The sequence below is a fragment of the Nicotiana tabacum genome, chromosome 12, assembly GCF_000715075.1.
Source record: "Nicotiana tabacum cultivar K326 chromosome 12, ASM71507v2, whole genome shotgun sequence".
Lineage (NCBI taxonomy): Eukaryota > Viridiplantae > Streptophyta > Magnoliopsida > Solanales > Solanaceae > Nicotiana > Nicotiana tabacum.
The window spans coordinates 8043954-8062860 of NC_134091.1; the positions used below are offsets into that span (position 1 = coordinate 8043954).

At 37.8% G+C, this 18907-nt stretch overlaps 1 protein-coding gene across 3 annotated transcripts; it reads left to right on the forward strand.

Moving 5' to 3' along the window:
• The first annotated feature begins 117 nt into the window (after positions 1–117).
• LOC107795945 (lysine-specific histone demethylase 1 homolog 3) lies at positions 118–17240 on the forward strand. 3 transcript variants are annotated; one of them, XM_075226117.1, is made up of 10 exons: positions 141–323; positions 587–1368; positions 1478–2939; positions 7805–7946; positions 8109–10475; positions 10561–10654; positions 11045–11451; positions 14474–15187; positions 15319–15393; positions 16610–17240. In XM_075226117.1, the coding sequence occupies exons 3-10, from the start codon at positions 1486–1488 to the stop codon at positions 16673–16675; spliced, it is 5319 nt and encodes a 1772-aa protein (XP_075082218.1). In that variant the 5' UTR covers positions 141–323; positions 587–1368; positions 1478–1485; the 3' UTR covers positions 16676–17240. The 3 variants fall into 3 exon arrangements, with proteins under 3 accessions (XP_075082216.1, XP_075082218.1, XP_075082217.1); XM_075226115.1 differs by having other exon boundaries at positions 118–323; positions 587–2939; XM_075226116.1 differs by having other exon boundaries at positions 141–1368.
• The last annotated feature ends 1667 nt before the right edge of the window (positions 17241–18907 follow it).

Sequence of the window (18907 nt, forward strand, 5' to 3'; positions counted from 1 at the left end):
CTAGGATAATGTTTGGCCTGTTGCATAATCCGATTTTCTCGTAATCACTCACTTCCCTGGGTCAAAGTCAAACAAGGCTAATATTACACACACAAAAAAATTAAGCGGGTCTATGTGTAAAGTCCCTAAAAATTTACCGTCATATCAAATCAACGTCCCTTGACAGTAGGCGCAGTGTGGTTTAGGGCCGTGGCCGAACTTCTCTTCCTTTAGCCGGTGAACGCTAACGTGCGCGAGGGTGTTTCCTCCCTCTTCTCACTCTCTCTCTCTAGAAGATTCCATTCACGCGACCCCACACACTCACACACAGCTCCAACGTTCAGGTCCGATCCTTCTTTTTGCCCCCTCAAAAAACCCTAATTTTCTAATATTTCTTACTATTTCATCTCAATTTTGAGCTGTTCGTAGTTGTTAACAATTCATAGGCTCTAATGTTGAATGTACTTTTAGTTAACTGAAAAACTGAAATAGTATTATTAATTGTTTGCATTGGCTCTAATTTTGTGGAAAAGGAAGAAGATTTGTTTTATTTTTGGATATGAATGTTGTTGTATTTATGAACTCTGGATTTGTTTTGCTGATTCAGTACCCTGGAATGGTTGTATATTGAATGTGTTGAAGGAATTTTGGCTAGGGTTTACATGTGGAGGAGGGGAGTGTATTGATTGATGCCCTAGGGGCATGGGGGAGGAAGAGAATATCAAATTGTTGGAGAGAGCACCTAAGAAGCGTGTCGAGATGGAGTTTGATTCAGGAGATGATGAGCCTATTGGGTCTTTACTGAAGCTAAAAAGCAAAAAGAACTTGAAAAAAGTCAAGGTGGAACTAGGTAGTAACAAGGCTGTGGTTCGAAAAGCAGCGGTTAAGGATGAAGATTTGGTTGGCATGGATGATACCTTAGCTAGTTTTAGGAAAAAGTTGAAGGGTCCTAAGAAGGATAGTGGATCTGTATCAACTACTGGGAAAAGTTCAAGTAAGTTGACAGTGCAATCTCTGGATGGGTCTGTGAACGTAATGGCCAAGATTGTGGAAAAGGGTCGGTCAGATGTGGATTGTCTATCTGAAGGGACAATCGATAAAGGTTTTGAGAAAGGAAATAAGAGAAAGAGTAAGAGGCCAAAGCTTGCTTTGGAGCCACAGAAAGTGGAGGTATCTGGGGATATCTCCTTGCTATGTGATAAAAAGAGTGGAAAAAGCTCTCCTAATTGCATTGATGGTGGCATTCTTGAAGATTCACTATCAGCTTTTCTGAAGAAAACACAATCTGGTTTGATTAAGAGATCCCACGGTCCTTGGCAGTTGAAAAGAGGGAAGGAAAGTGAAGCTTTATGTGATGTTTTGAACTCAAGCCCTATTGCAACAGAAACCGTTTCTTCCGTAAGTATGTGCCGTAAATTGATTGAAGAAATTCCTGAATCCAATGAGAGTGTGCATGTGGCACTTGATAGAGTTTCAGTAGATATGCAGTCAAAATCAGGTGAGTTAATGCCCATAAAGGAAGAATGTGTCCAACACCTTTCATGGCCAGAGGTTTCTTCTTCTGCATTGAACAATGATGAGTTGTTGAAATCAAGCAATGAGATAGATGATGCATCTTCCATTAAGGTCTCAGGTGTCCTAGATGGTGAGATCACATGTCACATTAAACTTAGAGAAGAGGAAATTGCCAGTGTGAATGATATTGCGGGTGGAAATTGCAAGGATCTTCATGATGAGGGTCTCTTGAAGAACTGTCCTAATTGTCATGAAAAGTCTGCTTCCAAGGACGGATTTAGTGATCATTCAATAACAGCAGGTCGTGATATTTCGTCTCTACATACCAGTACTCCTGAGAATATCGAGAAGCTTGAGTTTGAGCATCCTGTGTCTGAAACCAAGTTCAATGCTTATATGGATATGAACTCAAATGCAATTTTAAGCAGCCGGAAAACTCATGTAGATGATCAAATATGCTCTTCAAGCCGAGCAGATGATTCAGGTTCTTGTAGAAGCGTTCAATTATTGAACAAACTTGATAAACCACAAGGGAGCATTGGAAATGTGCCTATTCAAACTTTGATGCCATCCATCTGCCTGTTAGAAGGCCCACCTGCAGCCAAGGAGGAGACAGGCTCGGAAGGTTGTGGGTATGCTCAAGTTTGTTTGACGCCTAATTTTGTTGCAGCAGATAAGCGTTCAAGTGACATTTATGATGAGCAGCGAATTTCTGGTGATTCTGTTGATGACCAAGCTTGTGCTCCAGTTTCGTTGTCAAAGGAGGATGGTCAAGTGTTTGAGGGTGGGTTATCTCCAGTGGCTATAGAAAGGAATCAACAAGTTAAAGTTGCCAGCCAGATGAAGCACGAGGACCAAATCATGGAGAATGCTGATGACATCTATGGTTCTTCTGAACAAATGACTATTGATAATTCTGCCACCTCATTGCGCAAATGCGCTTCAGCTTTCCATCAGAGTCAACTGGCTGATGAGAATTGTGAAGGCGCCAATCATCAAAGTCGTGAATTTGTTACTGGAGATGATGAGGCTGATGCCACATCTTCTCCATCAATTACACCAGAATGTGATGAAAACGTTGCTGAAGAAACTGAGTCTCAACTGGCTACTGAGGGAAAAGGGCAGAGACTCTTTTCTGGTCAACGTGCTCCACGTAAGACCAAAAAGCGTAGGCATGGGGACATGGCCTATGAGGGTGATGTTGATTGGGAAATTCTGGTGCATGGGCAAGATTTTCTTCTCAGTCATCAGGATGGAGATGGTAGACATTCCTTCAGAACAAGAGAGAAGCTTGAGTCTATGTTGATAGGTATGGATACTAAAAATGGCGGGGCAGCAGCAGTATCTGTTGGGCTGAAAGCTCGTGAAGTTGGGCCAGTAGAAAGAATCAAGTTTAAGGAGGTGCTGAAGCGCAAAGGTGGACTCCTGGAATATCTAGAATGCAGGTAATGACAGATCTTGTACTCTGAATACCATATCCAGTCTTCTAGTAAATGTACTATTTTAGTTCCTTGTCCATGAGATAACTAAATTATGTTTATAATCTTTCCTTTATTCTCAGTTCATTGTTGCCAAAAAAAAAAATGAACTAGTCCCTGGCTATTTGCATAGAAAAATAAATATGCTCCTGGCTCCTGCTTTCCTTGAAGAACCATTAGATAAGAACCCTTCTTAAGAGTAAAAACTAGGGAGAAAGTTTTAGTTAATATTTTAATTTGTAACTAACAACATAATCCACACGGGTTATCTCTGCCTAGTCTGGTGGGAAAGATACAAGAAATAATGATGCTTGGAAAATGGTCCTGTATCTTGTTAGTTTCAGTAAATACTGGGATGACATTGCAAAAAGTTCTTTTCTCTTTTGGACAGATGACATTGCAAACAATTCCTCTTCTCCTTGCTGACATTGAGTATGATTTGTTACATCTTACATGTGTGCTGGTTCTGATAGTTATGATGCTGAATTGAATGCATAGAGAAAACTGAAGTGTCTTTTTTTTGCTTTTTGCTAGGAGAAGACATCTAAGTCCGAGAAAGATGCTAGTTTTATGACTTGAAGGCTTAGTGTATATAAAGTATGCCTTGAAAGCATAGTATCTTTCCTCCCCTTTTTTATGATAACTGAGAAATCCCCGAGCACTAGTGGTGAATGGTTCGAGACTTGGTGGATAATTAGGGGTGTGCATTCGAATCGGTTTATCGATAAATCGAATCGATTATTTGTTATCGGTTTATCGATTTCGATTTCGAAATTTTCCTTATCGAGTTATCGATTTCGATTGTCCTCTTTGGATAAACTGATAAGATATACTAAAAAGTCAATTTTTTTTTACCCTTATTCTATAATACCCTTTCCTTTACCCTAAGTCCCTAATCCTATTATTTCCTCTACCACATTTAAGGAATGATCATATTTAAAGATCAAGGGAATGAAGTTAAAATTAATGGAAAACAGAATTAGCCGTGATGATGTATTTTTTTTTATACCGTTGGAGTGTTGGTGGTATACATTTGATCCCTTACTTTAGTTTTGTTGCATGTGCTTGTTGACGCAATTTTTATGTTATAAACGGTGTTCGTCTTATTTTAGCTTCTTTTTGTCCATATTAGTTAGGCGTGTTTATAGCGATATACTTTCCGTGGAATCCCGTAAATTTTCTTATTGGTGTAATCGATAAGCCCCCAAAATCGATAAATCGAAATCGAAAAAATCAAAACCTTATTGTAACAATAACGATAAGCATATGTACAAATCGATAATCGATAAGTAATTATCGATAAGGGTCAAAATCGAATGCACACCCCAATGGATAATAGGCCCGCCCCTCTACCTTTCTCTATTTAAATACCAGGCTTTTGTCCGTCGCAAGGTTCGAAATTGTGGCGTGAGCCTAACCCACACATCACAAGCTGTGCTTTTACCGCTAGACTAAAGCCTTTAGGGGCTAGTATCTTTCTTCCCCTATTCTCTTGGATTTTGAATTTTATTCTTTCGTTTTGCTCTCTCTCCCTCTCAGTGATATGGTGGGGGCTTTTTTTTTGTATAACCGTGGTATCCGGGCCAGTTTGCGCGCATCTCGACTAATTCCGTGAGATACCTGCTACCTCCCACCAGCGACAACTACCCGGTAACTCTGTCCATTAAGGCTTAAACAAATGGGTAGAAATCACCTAGTATTTTTGCCTCCATTGGGATTTGAACCTGAGACCTCATGGTTCTCATCCACTTCATTGACCGCTAGACCGCACCCTGATTTTGCATGAAAATGTAACGCATCACATAACCTTCTAGTTACTTTGTAAAATTTTGTCAACTAAGAGTGCTTGCAGTACAAATTAGTTTAATGCATTATCTTATTTATTGAAACAGGCATATATCTTTGCGGAAAATATCTATGCATGCATGGAATTATTTTGGTATTCCTTCCGTCTTACAGATTTAATATGGTGGTTTTTGCCTTTTGAATGAAATGTATCATTATCATCATTCTTACACTTGATGCTTTTTTTTTGGGAGAATAGCCTAGTAGACACCTATACTACCTATACTTGTTCCAGTTTGTCATCCCCGTCCCTGTACTCCACAAAGTTTCATTTAAACATAATTTGTATTTGATCAAAATGAATATTTTAAACCCCTCCTATTATGCGGGAGTCTCACTTGCCGTGACATGGATAACACATCAGATCCATGTCAAATACATAATCCACATCATCATCTTCTTCTTTACTAATACCAGATTCTCTTTCTCCTTCACGCCATTTTTCACCTTCCCTCTCGATTTTCAGAGAACCTCAAAAATTCACCGGCTTCAACTTCTTCTCTCTTTTATCTCACCATAATTGTTGCACCTGAAACTATTAGGATTCAATTTTTGGGTTATGAAATGATTGCAGAAACTATAAGGCAGCATAGATCTCATCAATTTTCCTCCAATCACCATTTCTTCCACCCAAAGAGATCCCAAATTTTTCATATTGCTATCGTCGTCGTCATGGCCTATCGGAAGGGCGAGTGTTGACAAGAAGATCTACCAGGGATTGGAAGTAGAGGTTGTCAAAATCTAGGGTGAAACGTTGTCGGAGTTCGTAGTGGTTGGTGGTGGTGGGCTTAGTGGTGATTGGGTGGAACAGTTTAGGAGAGAGATTTTGAAGTTCTTGAAATAAAAAAGGGTAAAGAGTGGGAAGAACAGGAGAAAGGAAGAAGGGAGTGATGGTGGGGGTCTTGATGGATGAAGGGTATGGGGTAGAAGGCAGTAGATGGGGGTGATGGGTTAGGTAAAGGTTTTGAAGATGGGAGGAAGGGGTGTTTTCCCTTTTATTTTTATTGTTTCTCTGTTTTTTTCATTATTATATTTGAATTTTTCCTTTTAAAAAAAATAAAAATATAGATTCACGCTCTCTTTACTCGTGCATACCACGCATTCCATCCTAGTCAGATAAACAAAGGCCAAATAAGCTTGGTCAACGGTTAGAGGGGTTTATAATAATCATTTTTATCAAGCACAAGTGTTTGAATGAAACTTCATGGAGTATAGGGACCGGGATGACAAACCGGAACAAATATAGGTGTCTACTAGGCTATTCTGCCTTTTTTTAGGTTCAACTTGCTTAACATGTACGTACTCCACACATTAGGTGTATATATTATCGTTGATTTTTGAAGCTCTAAATGCTGTTTCTATTGAAAAATTCATCTGTTTAAATCTTGAAATGATCGACTGTCTTGCATAAATAAAAGATGTATTATTGTTTATTTTTGAAGCTCTAAATGCTGTTTCTATTGAAAAATTCATCTATTTAAATCTTGAAATGATCGACTGTCTTGCATAAATAAAAGTAAGGAACTTTAATCAACATCCCACTTTGTGGTTGATGAATGCATGTACTGATATACACAATATATGTCATCTTCTAACCCTTGATGTATTTTAAAGTTCAAATTGCTTAACATGCACACAGCATGTGTCAACAGTTGATTTTTTAAGCTCTACATGTGTTTCTATATGAAAATATATACTTTGTTAGCAATAAAAAGGGGAAAAAGTTACTTAATATTTTTAGTGATATGGCGGAGGCTTTGAACAGCACATTTTATCTGATTAGTTGGCTATATAATTGGAACAACTCATTGGTTTCTGTTGTGCATTGGTGTCCTCTCTTATGGTCTAACTACTGTGGTAACCATTGATGAACCAAAGAGCTATTTGCTTTGTCCAATATTATGTTGTTTTACTTTGTTTAGTATTTTAGATCATTTTGAGCTAAATATACTTTCTAGTTTATGAACAACAACAACAATAACATACCCAGTATTATCCCACACCATAGGATCTGAGGAGTCGAACATAGGTCAATTTCTTGGAAGGCAATTATCATAACCGTTGGAGTATAAGGTGTTCCACCCTCGTTTGTGTGTCCTTTCGTTCATCCTCTGGTGGTGCGTAAGAGAAGGGAGCAAGTAGTTTCATTTTTTGACGGGTTGTTAGATTCAGATCTATCTAAAGATTCAAAGTACCAATCATTCCATGATGCATCCCGCGAGAATACTATTACACTATCTTTGGTTCCAAGAAGGGGAGGGGAGGATAAGACAGCGTTCATGAGCATTGCAATCCCCCTTTACCATTTCCGCTCCTCCAACGCCCCTTTCTTCTCAACCAAACATAGCATTCATGAGCGCTGCAAAAGTTTGAACTAGGAACATGAGAGGTGATGATTCATTTAGGAAGGTGATAATATAAGACAAATTCTAATTGAAAAAGAAAATTTTAAACAGTAAAAAAGTTTAAAATTTTCGTGCAATGCAGGTGGATGGGTCTTTAGGCTTCTCACCTTACCCTAACCTGCAGCCTGTACTGGAATTTATACATGTCCACCTCACCTCTTCTGATATAATTTATTCTAAAGCCACTCTTAGGCAGGTAATATATGTATGCACATGCATAGACAATTAGAATATTGTTCCGGGTATTCTTTTTAACAGGGTTTCTCTATTAGAACAACGGTAGGGGGGAAGGCGGGTGCACCAACTGAGTCACGCCAAAAACCGGGATTTCTGTAATATAAAAAAACTCTCTCTAATAACTATTCCTGAAAGCTTCTTTATTATCTCTATTATAAATCTGAGTTTTGTGACTTAAGGAATTTGGTTTTGGCACTTTCCATTGTTAACTTGCGTACAGTTTGGGATCAGGGAATTTACTGCATGTTAACTTTCCTTTATGATGCAGTTCAATCTTCGTTATTTTTCATATTTTCATTTTCATTATTGACTTCTGTTGGTTGGTGAATCTTTGTTGCGATGCAGGAATCAGATTTTGAGCCTTTGGAATAAAGACATCAGTCGTGTCTTACCTCTTTCAGAATGTGGAGTGTCTGAAACCCCTTTGGCGGATGAATCACCTCGGGCTTCTTTAATTAGGCAAATCTATTCTTTTCTTGATCACTGTGTAAGTATTTTGCAATCCTCCAAGTTCACATTGGAGTTTTCTTATTCAAGCTGGAGATCTGCCCTTTTTTTAATATGATCTTTCTACATTAAACTATTTTTGGTTCATCTCTTTGCTTGCTTGTTTATCATTATTTTTCACAGTTTAACCACTTTTAAACAGGGCTACATAAATTTTGGAATTGCTTCAGAAAAGGATAAAGCTGAAAATGGTGTCGATCACAACTTGAAAATTTTGACAGAAGAAAAATTTGTAGAAAACTCTGGAGCTCCTGTTACTGATACGGATGATGGAGTTTCTTTTATTCTTGGGAGATCAAAGAGTTCTGAGATTGTCATGCCAGAGAAGAATGATGTTTTATCTGATGAAGGGAAAAAGACAGAAAACGGTGGAACTGATTGCCAGCTCATTGATAGGCCGGCCGTAGAGTTATCTACTCTATCAGAGCAACGAGAATGTCCTGCTGATGATTTGCAGGTAAATGGTTATCTTAATATACAGTCACCCTGTCAACCATTTGATTTAGGTTCAGTTGGTCCAGTGCCTTCAGGTGAAGTTAAGGATAGTGAATTACAGAATATTGTACATCCAGATTTTTTGCCTCCTAACAGTACAGAGATTGATGGTAGAACAGCCGATAAACATCTTGTGATTTCAGAAGATACTTGTGGGTTCCCACCTGACTCATTCAGGAGTCAGAGGCAAAACACATGTTGTGATGCAAAAGGGAAAAAAAGAATAATTGTTGTCGGTGCTGGTCCTGCTGGCCTAACCGCAGCACGGCACCTGAAACGCCAAGGATTCCATGTTACCATGCTCGAGGCCAGAAGTAGAATTGGTGGTCGTGTTTTTACAGATCTCTCATCTCTCTCTGTCCCGGTGGACCTTGGTGCTAGCATTATTACCGGTATTGAGGCAGATGTGGCGACTGAAAGAAGACCGGATCCTTCTTCATTGATTTGTGCACAGTTGGGTCTTGAATTGACCGTGTTGAACAGTGATTGTCCACTGTACGATGTAGCTACTGGCCAGAAAGTTCCAGCAGATCTAGATGAAGCATTGGAAGCAGAATTCAATAGCTTATTGGATGATATGGTACTGTTGGTTGCTCAAAAAGGGGAGCATGCGATGCGGATGTCTTTGGAGGATGGTTTAGAATATGCACTTAAGAGACGGCGCAAGGCTCGTTTTGCAAGAAATCATATGGGTAATGAACCACAAAAATCATCAGTAACAGCAGTGGAATCCATGGCACTTCCTGATTGGGGAACTTCTCAAAATCTTAGTTCTAAGATAGAGATCTTGAGCCCTCTTGAGAGGAGGGTAATGGATTGGCATTTTGCCAACTTGGAGTATGGTTGTGCTGCATTACTTAAAGAAGTCTCTCTTCCTTATTGGAATCAGGATGATGCATATGGAGGTTTTGGTGGAGCTCATTGTATGATTAAAGGCGGCTACAGCTCCGTTGTTGAATCACTGGGTGAGGGACTTTGCGTTCACTTAAACCACATTGTAACTGATATTTCATATTGCAAAGAAGACATTCCGACAAAAAATGACTTGTTTAACAAGGTAAAAGTTTCTACGTCAAATGGACGAGAGTTTTCAGGAGATGCAGTCCTTATTACAGTTCCATTAGGGTGTCTTAAGGCAGAAACCATTAAATTTTCACCACCTTTACCCTACTGGAAAGATTTGTCTATCCAACGGCTCGGCTTTGGTGTTCTTAATAAAGTTGTGTTGGAGTTTCCTGAAGTATTTTGGGACGATTCTATTGATTACTTTGGTGCGACTGCAGAAGAAACAGACCAGAGGGGGAGATGCTTTATGTTCTGGAATGTCAAGAAAACTGTTGGGGCACCTGTTCTTATAGCGTTAGTGGTTGGAAAAGCTGCTATAGATGGCCAGGAGATGAGCTCCTCTGACCATGTAAAGCATTCATTACTGGTTCTGCGCAAGCTTTATGGTGAGAACAGGGTACCTGATCCAGTTGCTTCTGTGGTCACCGACTGGGGAAAAGATCCTTATAGCTACGGGGCTTACTCTTATGTGGCTGTCGGGTCATCTGGAGAAGATTATGACATATTGGGCAGGCCTGTGGAGAACTGTATATTTTTTGCGGGTGAAGCTACTTGCAAGGAGCACCCTGACACAGTTGGTGGTGCAATGATGAGTGGGTTACGAGAAGCTGTGCGCATAATCGATATATTGACTACAGGTACTGATTACACAGCAGAAGTAGAGGCGATGGAGGATGCAAAGAGGCATTCGGATGTTGAAAGGAGTGAAATAAGGGACATTATGAAGAGACTTGAAGCAGTAGAGCTCTCAAGTGTATTGTGCAAGAACTCTTTGGATGGGGTGCAGATCTTGACCCGGGAGAATTTGTTAAGGGACTTGTTCTGTAATGCCAACACAACAGCAGGAAGATTGCATCTCGCGAAAGAACTGTTGAAACTTCCTGTAGAAGTGTTGAGATCTTTTGCTGGAACTAAAGAAGGCCTTAGCACACTTAATTTGTGGATGCTGGTATGATTCCTCACATATTTCAGTTTCATGCCATATCTGTCGACCACAGATTGCTTGTTGTCTGACTCATGTTTGTTGGTCACAGGACTCCTTGGGCAAAGATGGGACCCAACTCTTGCGTCATTGTGTTCGTATACTAGTAAAGGTCTCAACTGATTTGCTTGCAGTCCGACTGTCAGGTACCTTTGAGAAAAGGAACTTACCCCCCCATTCCTCCTATCCTGCTCTCCTTCTAGTCATCTTTTATGTTAACCTTTTTTTGGGTATTTCGGGGGTTGGTGGTTGGAGATGCAGTTACTGCGATATTCTTTGAAACTGTTCGGCTTTTTTCCCATATTGTTGATATTAGCTAATTGTTACCTCCCAATTATTTACTTGCATATGCCACCGGGGCTATCTATATTCTCTATAACCATTTCTTGCATTTGAGTTTCTATGCGTTAAACCCAAAGTATTTGTGTTGTATATCCGTTAATTGCTAATGATCATTATAATCATCATATCACTGGTGCATTTGCTTCGTCTTTGTATTGATTTTATTGATCCTATTGTTGTCATCTTTTATTCAGGTATCGGGAAAACTGTAAAAGAAAAAGTCTGTGTGCATACTAGCCGTGACATACGTGCCATAGCAAGTCAGCTTGTCAATGTGTGGATAGAAATTTTTCGAAAGGAGAAGGCTGCTAATGGTGGTCTGAAATTATTAAGGCAATCCACTGCTGCTGATACTTCAAAGAGTAAACACACTGGAGCATCTGGAAAACCACCAATTCGCAATGCCAACAACAAGAAGCTGAATGTCAAGCTAGCCACGTTGGAAACTATTCCAGATGTTGAACCATCAACCTCTCAAGCTTCAGTAGGAAGGCAAAATGATACCACTGAGGAAAGGCAAGATTTTCCCATGTCTGAGGATGAAAAGGCTGCATTCGCCGCTGCAGAAGCTGCTCGTGTTGCTGCTCTTGCAGCTGCTGAGGTTAGTTCATTATAATTTAATATCCCCTAGATTTACTGATCGTATTGATTCATTGTTTCCATCTGGGAATATGCTACATTTTACTGGTTTTTGGGTTATTCCTCGAGTATGCGAATCTATCTATATTATTATAAAAATGGGAACCTCAAAAGTTAAAAGTTGAATTACTAAAATGTCCTTATTAATTATGAAGAAGAAAAGTAAGTGGCTTTTCTGAAAGGTTGTGTCCTTGTAACAGTTAATAATATATCCAACCGTTGGCTAATAGAGAAGATAGCGGCAACACCAAATCCGAAGTCCATGAAGAGGAATTATGTTTCAGGACTCAAATCATTTTTCCAACGTTTCAAAAATTATCCTTGTGACATTACATTGGTTAAATGGAAAGTGAAAGGCTATGATAGGAAAACTTATAATTCACTCAAGATTCCCATGGTTTTATCCCACATTTTTCACATATAAAATTGATCGGTGTCCACTGTCCAATTTCCTTTGGGGTTTTCAACACTGCCAAAGCAAATAGAACGCCAGGATTATTGTTCAGATATTTTACACTTCAACTTTTGTGTTCAGGTCAATATGTATCAATGGTAAAAGTAAGTTCTCTATATCTTAATCTTATTCTTTTCTGTGTTTATTTTCAACGTATATTTTTTCCCGTTTGTTAAAAAAGAAACATTCAAGTTGTTAAAACATTTTGAATATAGTTTTCAACGTTTTAAGTCCTGAGGGGTGATTAAATTTTATACATATATATTTTTATTAGGACGTATAATTAACTACCTACTAAGTACTATTTCTATAATATTTTTGTCAAACATAACCGTTGGGCCATTCACAGTGCATTCCATTTACGTTTTCATCATAAAAGACCGAGCGCAAATAAAACTAAAGGTCATAAATGAACTACTTAAGTTTGAATTCAATTAAACAAAAGCATGTCATCATGTGTTGAATTTCTAATCATACTATCCACTAAAATTTAAACTCTACAAGGGCATGATCAAATGGAGATTGGTATATATCTAATATCATTTTTAAATTACACAACTCTGAATATGTCCCAACTGTTCAAGGTAAATTTAATATGCGATGCCCTAAAACAAAACCAATGAGTTGTATGGCAATAACTATTTCCAAAATATTTTAAGTATTACAGTTTTAGTACATCGTTATGTAGTTTTTAAGTATGTTATTTTTTCCTAAATTCAGAGAAATTACTATCTATATTCAACTCATAAATTATGTAACTAAAATTTTATATTTGAAATGCTATGTTTATTTTTCTACATGGAGATATTAACAATATCTAGACATATGCAAACTATTCATATGAAATATGACTTGACCACAACTCATTATTTTTAACATCTTTAATTCAAAATCGAACATGAAAATTTGGTTTCATTCGGCCCTTATGGAGATGAGTCAATTTATAGATCTAAGATGTTAATAAAATTCGGAAGAAAAATAAGTTCAAGAGTAAAAGAACTCCTTATAAAAGCAAAAAATTGCATATGTAAATTCATTTGGAACTTTAACTGTTGTGGCATTTCATCATCTTCTTCTTCTTCTCATTGACATGTGACTCTTTCTTCTTTAGCAATCTTTCTAATATATCCCGAGCTTCTTGCAAAACAAGATTACAGTGCAATTCTAATGAAATAGTAAAATGATTTGTCATAGATAGCTCTAGAATATGGATTTCAGATGAAAGATGTTGCCATATAACTTATAACACGGCTATTATCTGCTTCTTGCTCTTGCAGACAAGATCCTACATATATTTGAGATGGATATAAAAATTACACATATATTTACCTACAGTTTTGTAAGCCTCTATTCTACCGCTTTTGATTTGATACATTCCTCAAGTTACATACATATAGACAATATACTTCTTACAAATTGGGGTAACTAATATATATTTATTATATCTGAATCACGCTAGGAAAGTAGAGGAACAAAGCAATACTTAAATTTATCATTGTAATTATTTCCTACTACGCTTTTCTCTTTATCTAATCAAGTCTCATTTTAATTTGTTTTCACATCTTATAAGTGTTACTTTGTCGAATTTGTGTTTATTTAAGTCCCATTTAGTTAAGCGGGAAAGAGGAAGGAGAGCTTCTTGTTCTGATAAGCCTAATGTGAAGAAAGGACCATGGTCGATCACCCGAGAACGATATCGACCTTTAAGAATTTATTGAAACATAAGAAATCGAATTTTTTTGAATAGTACATAGGATATATGGATCTTTTTCCTTAATTTTATCTTATTTGATTACCTAATTTTCATAACTGGACAAAAAAACTAAAATTATGTAATTTAACCTTTCATATCCACTTGTGAGATTTGAACTCTACTATTTATATGTATAAATAAATATTAATTACTTTTAGGTGTATATGATGAAGCTGAAAATCTTGTGCATGACATGTACATTAAAATAAAAAAACTAGGCTTGAATATTTTCTAAAAGAGCAATCAATTATGGGAAGACAATTATGCCAAAGCGTAATAGATATTGTTATGCGGTTGAGGGATATAGAGAAGATAAAGTTTATCAAAGAATGTTGCTTCCAACAACGTCTACTGGAGCAATCAAATTTCAACAGGGAGATATACCAAAATTTAATTGATAGTGTGATGGCTAGAAAACGGACTTATAGTTTGTCGAAGAGTATGCCTTTTGACTTATTCATAAAAGATATAAAGGTTACGCGAGAATGCTAGCTAGGCTGTTCCAATTTGTATTAGCACTAAATTAATATTTTTCGAATATGCGCTTCTACTTTTAGTATATATATTTCGTGTAAATATGATATGGCATACACGTGCGTTGCACGTGCAGAGAGACTAGTTATTAGAAAAAGGGGAAACACACAATGTTGGATTCTTTTGTTATGTTGATTTTGGGCTGCTCTATATTGCAAATTATGTTATCTGTTTAATGTTCTTTTCCATAAATAGATCTTGGCTTCTCTTAGGCAGCTGTACAATAATTACACTTCATTGCAGGCTTATGCTTCATCTGGTGCTAAGTGTAACATGCCTCTGCAGCTTCCTAAGATACCCTCATTTCACAAATTTGCTAGACGGGAACAATATGCAAATGATGAGTCTGACATCAGAAGGAATTGGCCTGGTGGTGCAGTAGGAAGGCAAGATTGCTTATCTGAAATAGACTCCCGCAACTGCCGAGTGAGGGATTGGTCTGTTGATTTTTCTGCTGCTGGTGTAAACCTTGACAGTTCAAGAATGTCTGTTGATAATCGCTCGCAGCGTAGCCTCTCAAATGACAATGCATGTCAGTTTAATTTTAGGGAGCACTCAGGCGAAAGTGCACCTGTAGATAGTAGTATATTCACCAAAGCGTGGGTTGATAGCTCAAGTAGTATAGGGATAAAGGATTACAATGCCATTGAAATGTGGCAATGTCAAGCAGCTGCTGCTAATTCTGATTTCTATGATCCAGTGATGCATGTCACTGATGAAGAGGATTCAAACATGAGTTCCAAAATGCTTATGAGGAAGCATGATGTGTTAGTGTGTGAGAGCTCCGCTTCACAAATTACTGTAAATAAAGAGATGTTGCATGATCAGCCGAAAGGAGCAGAAAGAATCAAGCAGGCTGTTGTAGATTATGTTGGATCTTTGCTGATGCCTCTTTATAAAGCACGGAAACTCGATAAGGAAGGGTATAAATCAATAATGAAGAAAACTGCTACAAAGGTCTGATTTCTGTCATGTCTCACCTCTAGTTATCTAGCCTATTGGATTCTTTAATCTTTTTTTCCCATAATTTGGGTTCGTTACTCTTTTTATATCTATCCTTTGCGAACTGATCTTGTTCCAAACTCAAGGTAATGGAACATGCCACTGATGCTGAAAAGTCAATGCTGGTGTACGAATTTCTTGATTCCAAACGTAAAAACAAGGTACAAACTGCTCTCAGTTGATGTCACCTTTTTACATCGTTTAATAGGTTCAGTTGAGTAATTTTCTTATTTATGTCTTCCTCCATGCCTTCATCTTTCGATAACAGTAATTCACAAAACCATATCCTGAGTGTGCCGTCAGCCATGAATTTGTTCCTAGGTGGTTGTAACATAGTCCCAATCTTGATTAGACAGTAATCTCAAAACAGTACCCTAACCGTGCCCTCAGCCATGAATTTGGTCCTAATCGAGTTGTTATAACATAGTCGTGATCTTGATTTTAATTGGTCCATTTGTTTATCGCCAATGAAAACACGTGATTTCGTGGCCTACCATGAGAGTAGTGTCAATTTAAGCCCAAATACCCAGAGCAATCAAAGTATTTACCTGTGGAAATCCATTGAATCAATATCAGCCCAATCATGTTGATCTGGATAAAACAGTAGGCTGGTTGGGTTATCTCCCATTATTCAAAAGCACCGATCTAAATCCCATTTGAAACCCCTCAGTGAGAGTGTTTTGATGTAATTCAGGGCAAAATAGTTATTAGCAAAAGGTTCTGAAAACAAAAAAATTGAAAGAAAAGAAACATGCAAAAGGAAATGAAGGAAAAGGAGTTGCAGGTCCACCACCCCACTCCCACCAGCAATATAGTCTACTCTTCTTTAATCCCATACCCTGCTTCTGGCCTCCATTGTTTCCGCTTCCTCTCCTCCCCTCTCCCCCCCCCCCCCCCCCCAAAAAAAAAAAAACCCAACAACTATACCTCCTCCCTAGTTTGGTGCCTGTTGTTCTTTTGCTCCTGGAGAGCATCCTTCCCATCCAAAACCATGTTGCTCTGTACCTTGCCAATTTTTCTGACTCCCTCTATCACACTCTTAACAGTGCCACTCTCCCCTCTCTCCCACACTGTCATCATATTGTACCCTCCATTGCCACTTGGGACAACACCTCCCATTTGCCGGTAATGGGCAGATTGTCGCCTTTAAAAAAGAGTGCGTGTAGGTCCAAGTGAGAACAATGGATACAGTTGGGATCAAAATACCAAGGATTATTATGATAAAATAAAAAAGACTAAGAATTATATGGATCTGTTTGGAGATTTACTCGAAAGAAATACTTGTGTTTTTCATAGCACTTGCTCAATGTGCTTGATATTTGTTTTCTCTTTTCATTGCTTCTCTGCCTTTGATTTGTTGTATTGGTAAATCTGCAGATTAGAGATTTCGTAGACAAGTTGATAGAAAGGTATATGCTGATGAAGCCGGGTGCAAAATCATAATGGAACCACGGATGAATAATCATCCTTATTGATGCTTTGCCACAGGGTGATTAGTCTGATCTATTTGTTCACTAGTGGATACAACAATCATTGGCGAGTGAGGAATGTCTTCCTCATTAAAAAATGATCCTCGCTAAGCTAGTTCTCTATAGAGCTGCAGGCATGAAAGACAAGACCGTTTTGTTGAGCATCTTGTGGATCTGTTTATAGTCAGAGACTGATCAATTGTCCTGCCATAAATTTGGCACTTTTGATATTTCTGTAGCAGGGTGCCTGCAAGAAAAACATTCTCAAGGTGGAAAAGTCGGTTGAAAAGAAATTTTTTTGCCATGTGAATGTTATACTTCTACTCCTGCTGATAGACGTGAATTCCTTCGGAGATAACAAGATTAGGTTTACAATTGGTAGTCAGATTTGAAGCTGTATTATTTAGGGAAAAAGTAGCCCTTTCTTTCTTTCAGTTCAGGGTTCTCTTTTGAATCACTTCTGACTTTTCTTTAGTTTTGGTATGTGTACAGCTTAGGATTGTTATTGTTGCAACAAATATACATAACATTTTGAGGCATCATATCCTTACTTCATTTTGAAATCTTGATTTTTTCTGAGAATAAGTAAAACAAAACTCTCTATCTTCCCTCCCTTAAAGAAATTTATTTACTGAAGATGATTTTTTTTTCTTTGATAAGTTTGAAGATGAAATCTCTTAGTGATCCTATATCAATTTCTTGCTCTGATCTGTGGAACTGCTCCATGGAATCAAAAGAACATTTTATGCTGTGTGCTTTTGGCAATTTTCTCCAAGTGGCTTGATCTTGGTTCATGATGTTTCCTAGTTCCTACGCGTTATTCAGTGAAGAAGGCAAAAAGAAGAGAACAAGGGGAGTACACAAGTGAGTTTTCTATATCCTGTTTCCGTTTCCTCTCCTTGCCCCCTAGTGGGATGAATGATCTTTATTCGCTCCAAAGGTGAGTGCTGGAACTTCGGGGATTTACATGCCATTTTGTTATTGAAAGTGAGGTGATTGTTTCCCCATGTACTCATTTTCTTTCAACGGAAATGTTATGTTATTTAAATGCACCTTATGTTATTCAAATGCACTTTCATTCTTCATTAGAAGTTTGCATTTGATAAAGAGATGCATGCTGGCATTTTATGCATATTTGCGGTTGTAGTCTTTTGATTTCTCACATGCGCTATCTGATCTTATACTTTTTCCTTTATTGTCAGGTTATGCATGTAGCTGAGAGAATACTTGACAGGAGGAGAGTCTTCTCTTTGGACTTGCCTTTTCCAGTCCTTATCTGTTGCTTTTTTTTAATTTATTATTATTATTATTATTATTATTATTAAAATTATTATTTCTTCGAGTCTTTGGGTCCATTGGGATCATTATACGTTCCAGATCTATTATTTTTGAGGGCCTTCTACATTTTTGGTATTGTCAATTAGAAATTGTGTTTATTTCTCCTCCTATTGTGTCACTCTCTGTCTCTCTGTAAGATTTTGAGTAGATTGCCTATCCATCAGGCAAGAAGTATATCCTCGGATTGGGTTGGTGAATTTGATCATATACACTTTCGCAGAAGCATATCACTTATCATATTGAACATCTTGGAATGAAATACTGGCCGTACATAAAGATGAAAATGTCAGCTCTACGCTGTTCACTGGAGAATGCTGTTGATTGTACTATCATTGAGACGGAGGAAGAGGTTCATAATTGGATTGCTAGCATCCAATCTTTTGCCAAATGTCCAAGGCCCCCTTTTGAGATTACTTGGTATCAAGTCTTCGGATGTTCATGTGAGGCCAATGGTCATTGTTCATTATACGCTTTACTGCAAATTGTCATGGACTATATGGTCTTTTAGTTGGCCAATCTATCTGTTATTTGCAGAGGTAACTCTTTCCACTTCCATCATTTACTGGCCAATTGTAGTGGACTTTATGGTTTTTTATTTTGCTATTCTTTCTGTTATTTGCAAAGGTAACTATTTCTGCTTCCATTATTTAGTTCAAAGTCAGATTTTTCTTGTACTAGTGTGAAAGTCTAATCATTAAAGCTTATTATTTAGTTCAAAGTCAGATTTTTCTTGTACTAGTGTGAAAGTCTAATTATTAAAGCTTTTCCATAATTTTCTGAGCATGTAGTAGCTCGTTTCTCAAATACTCCTGTATATGTCCAATGTATGGTTGTGTACTCGTGCTTATTTTTGCCCAAGGGAACACTG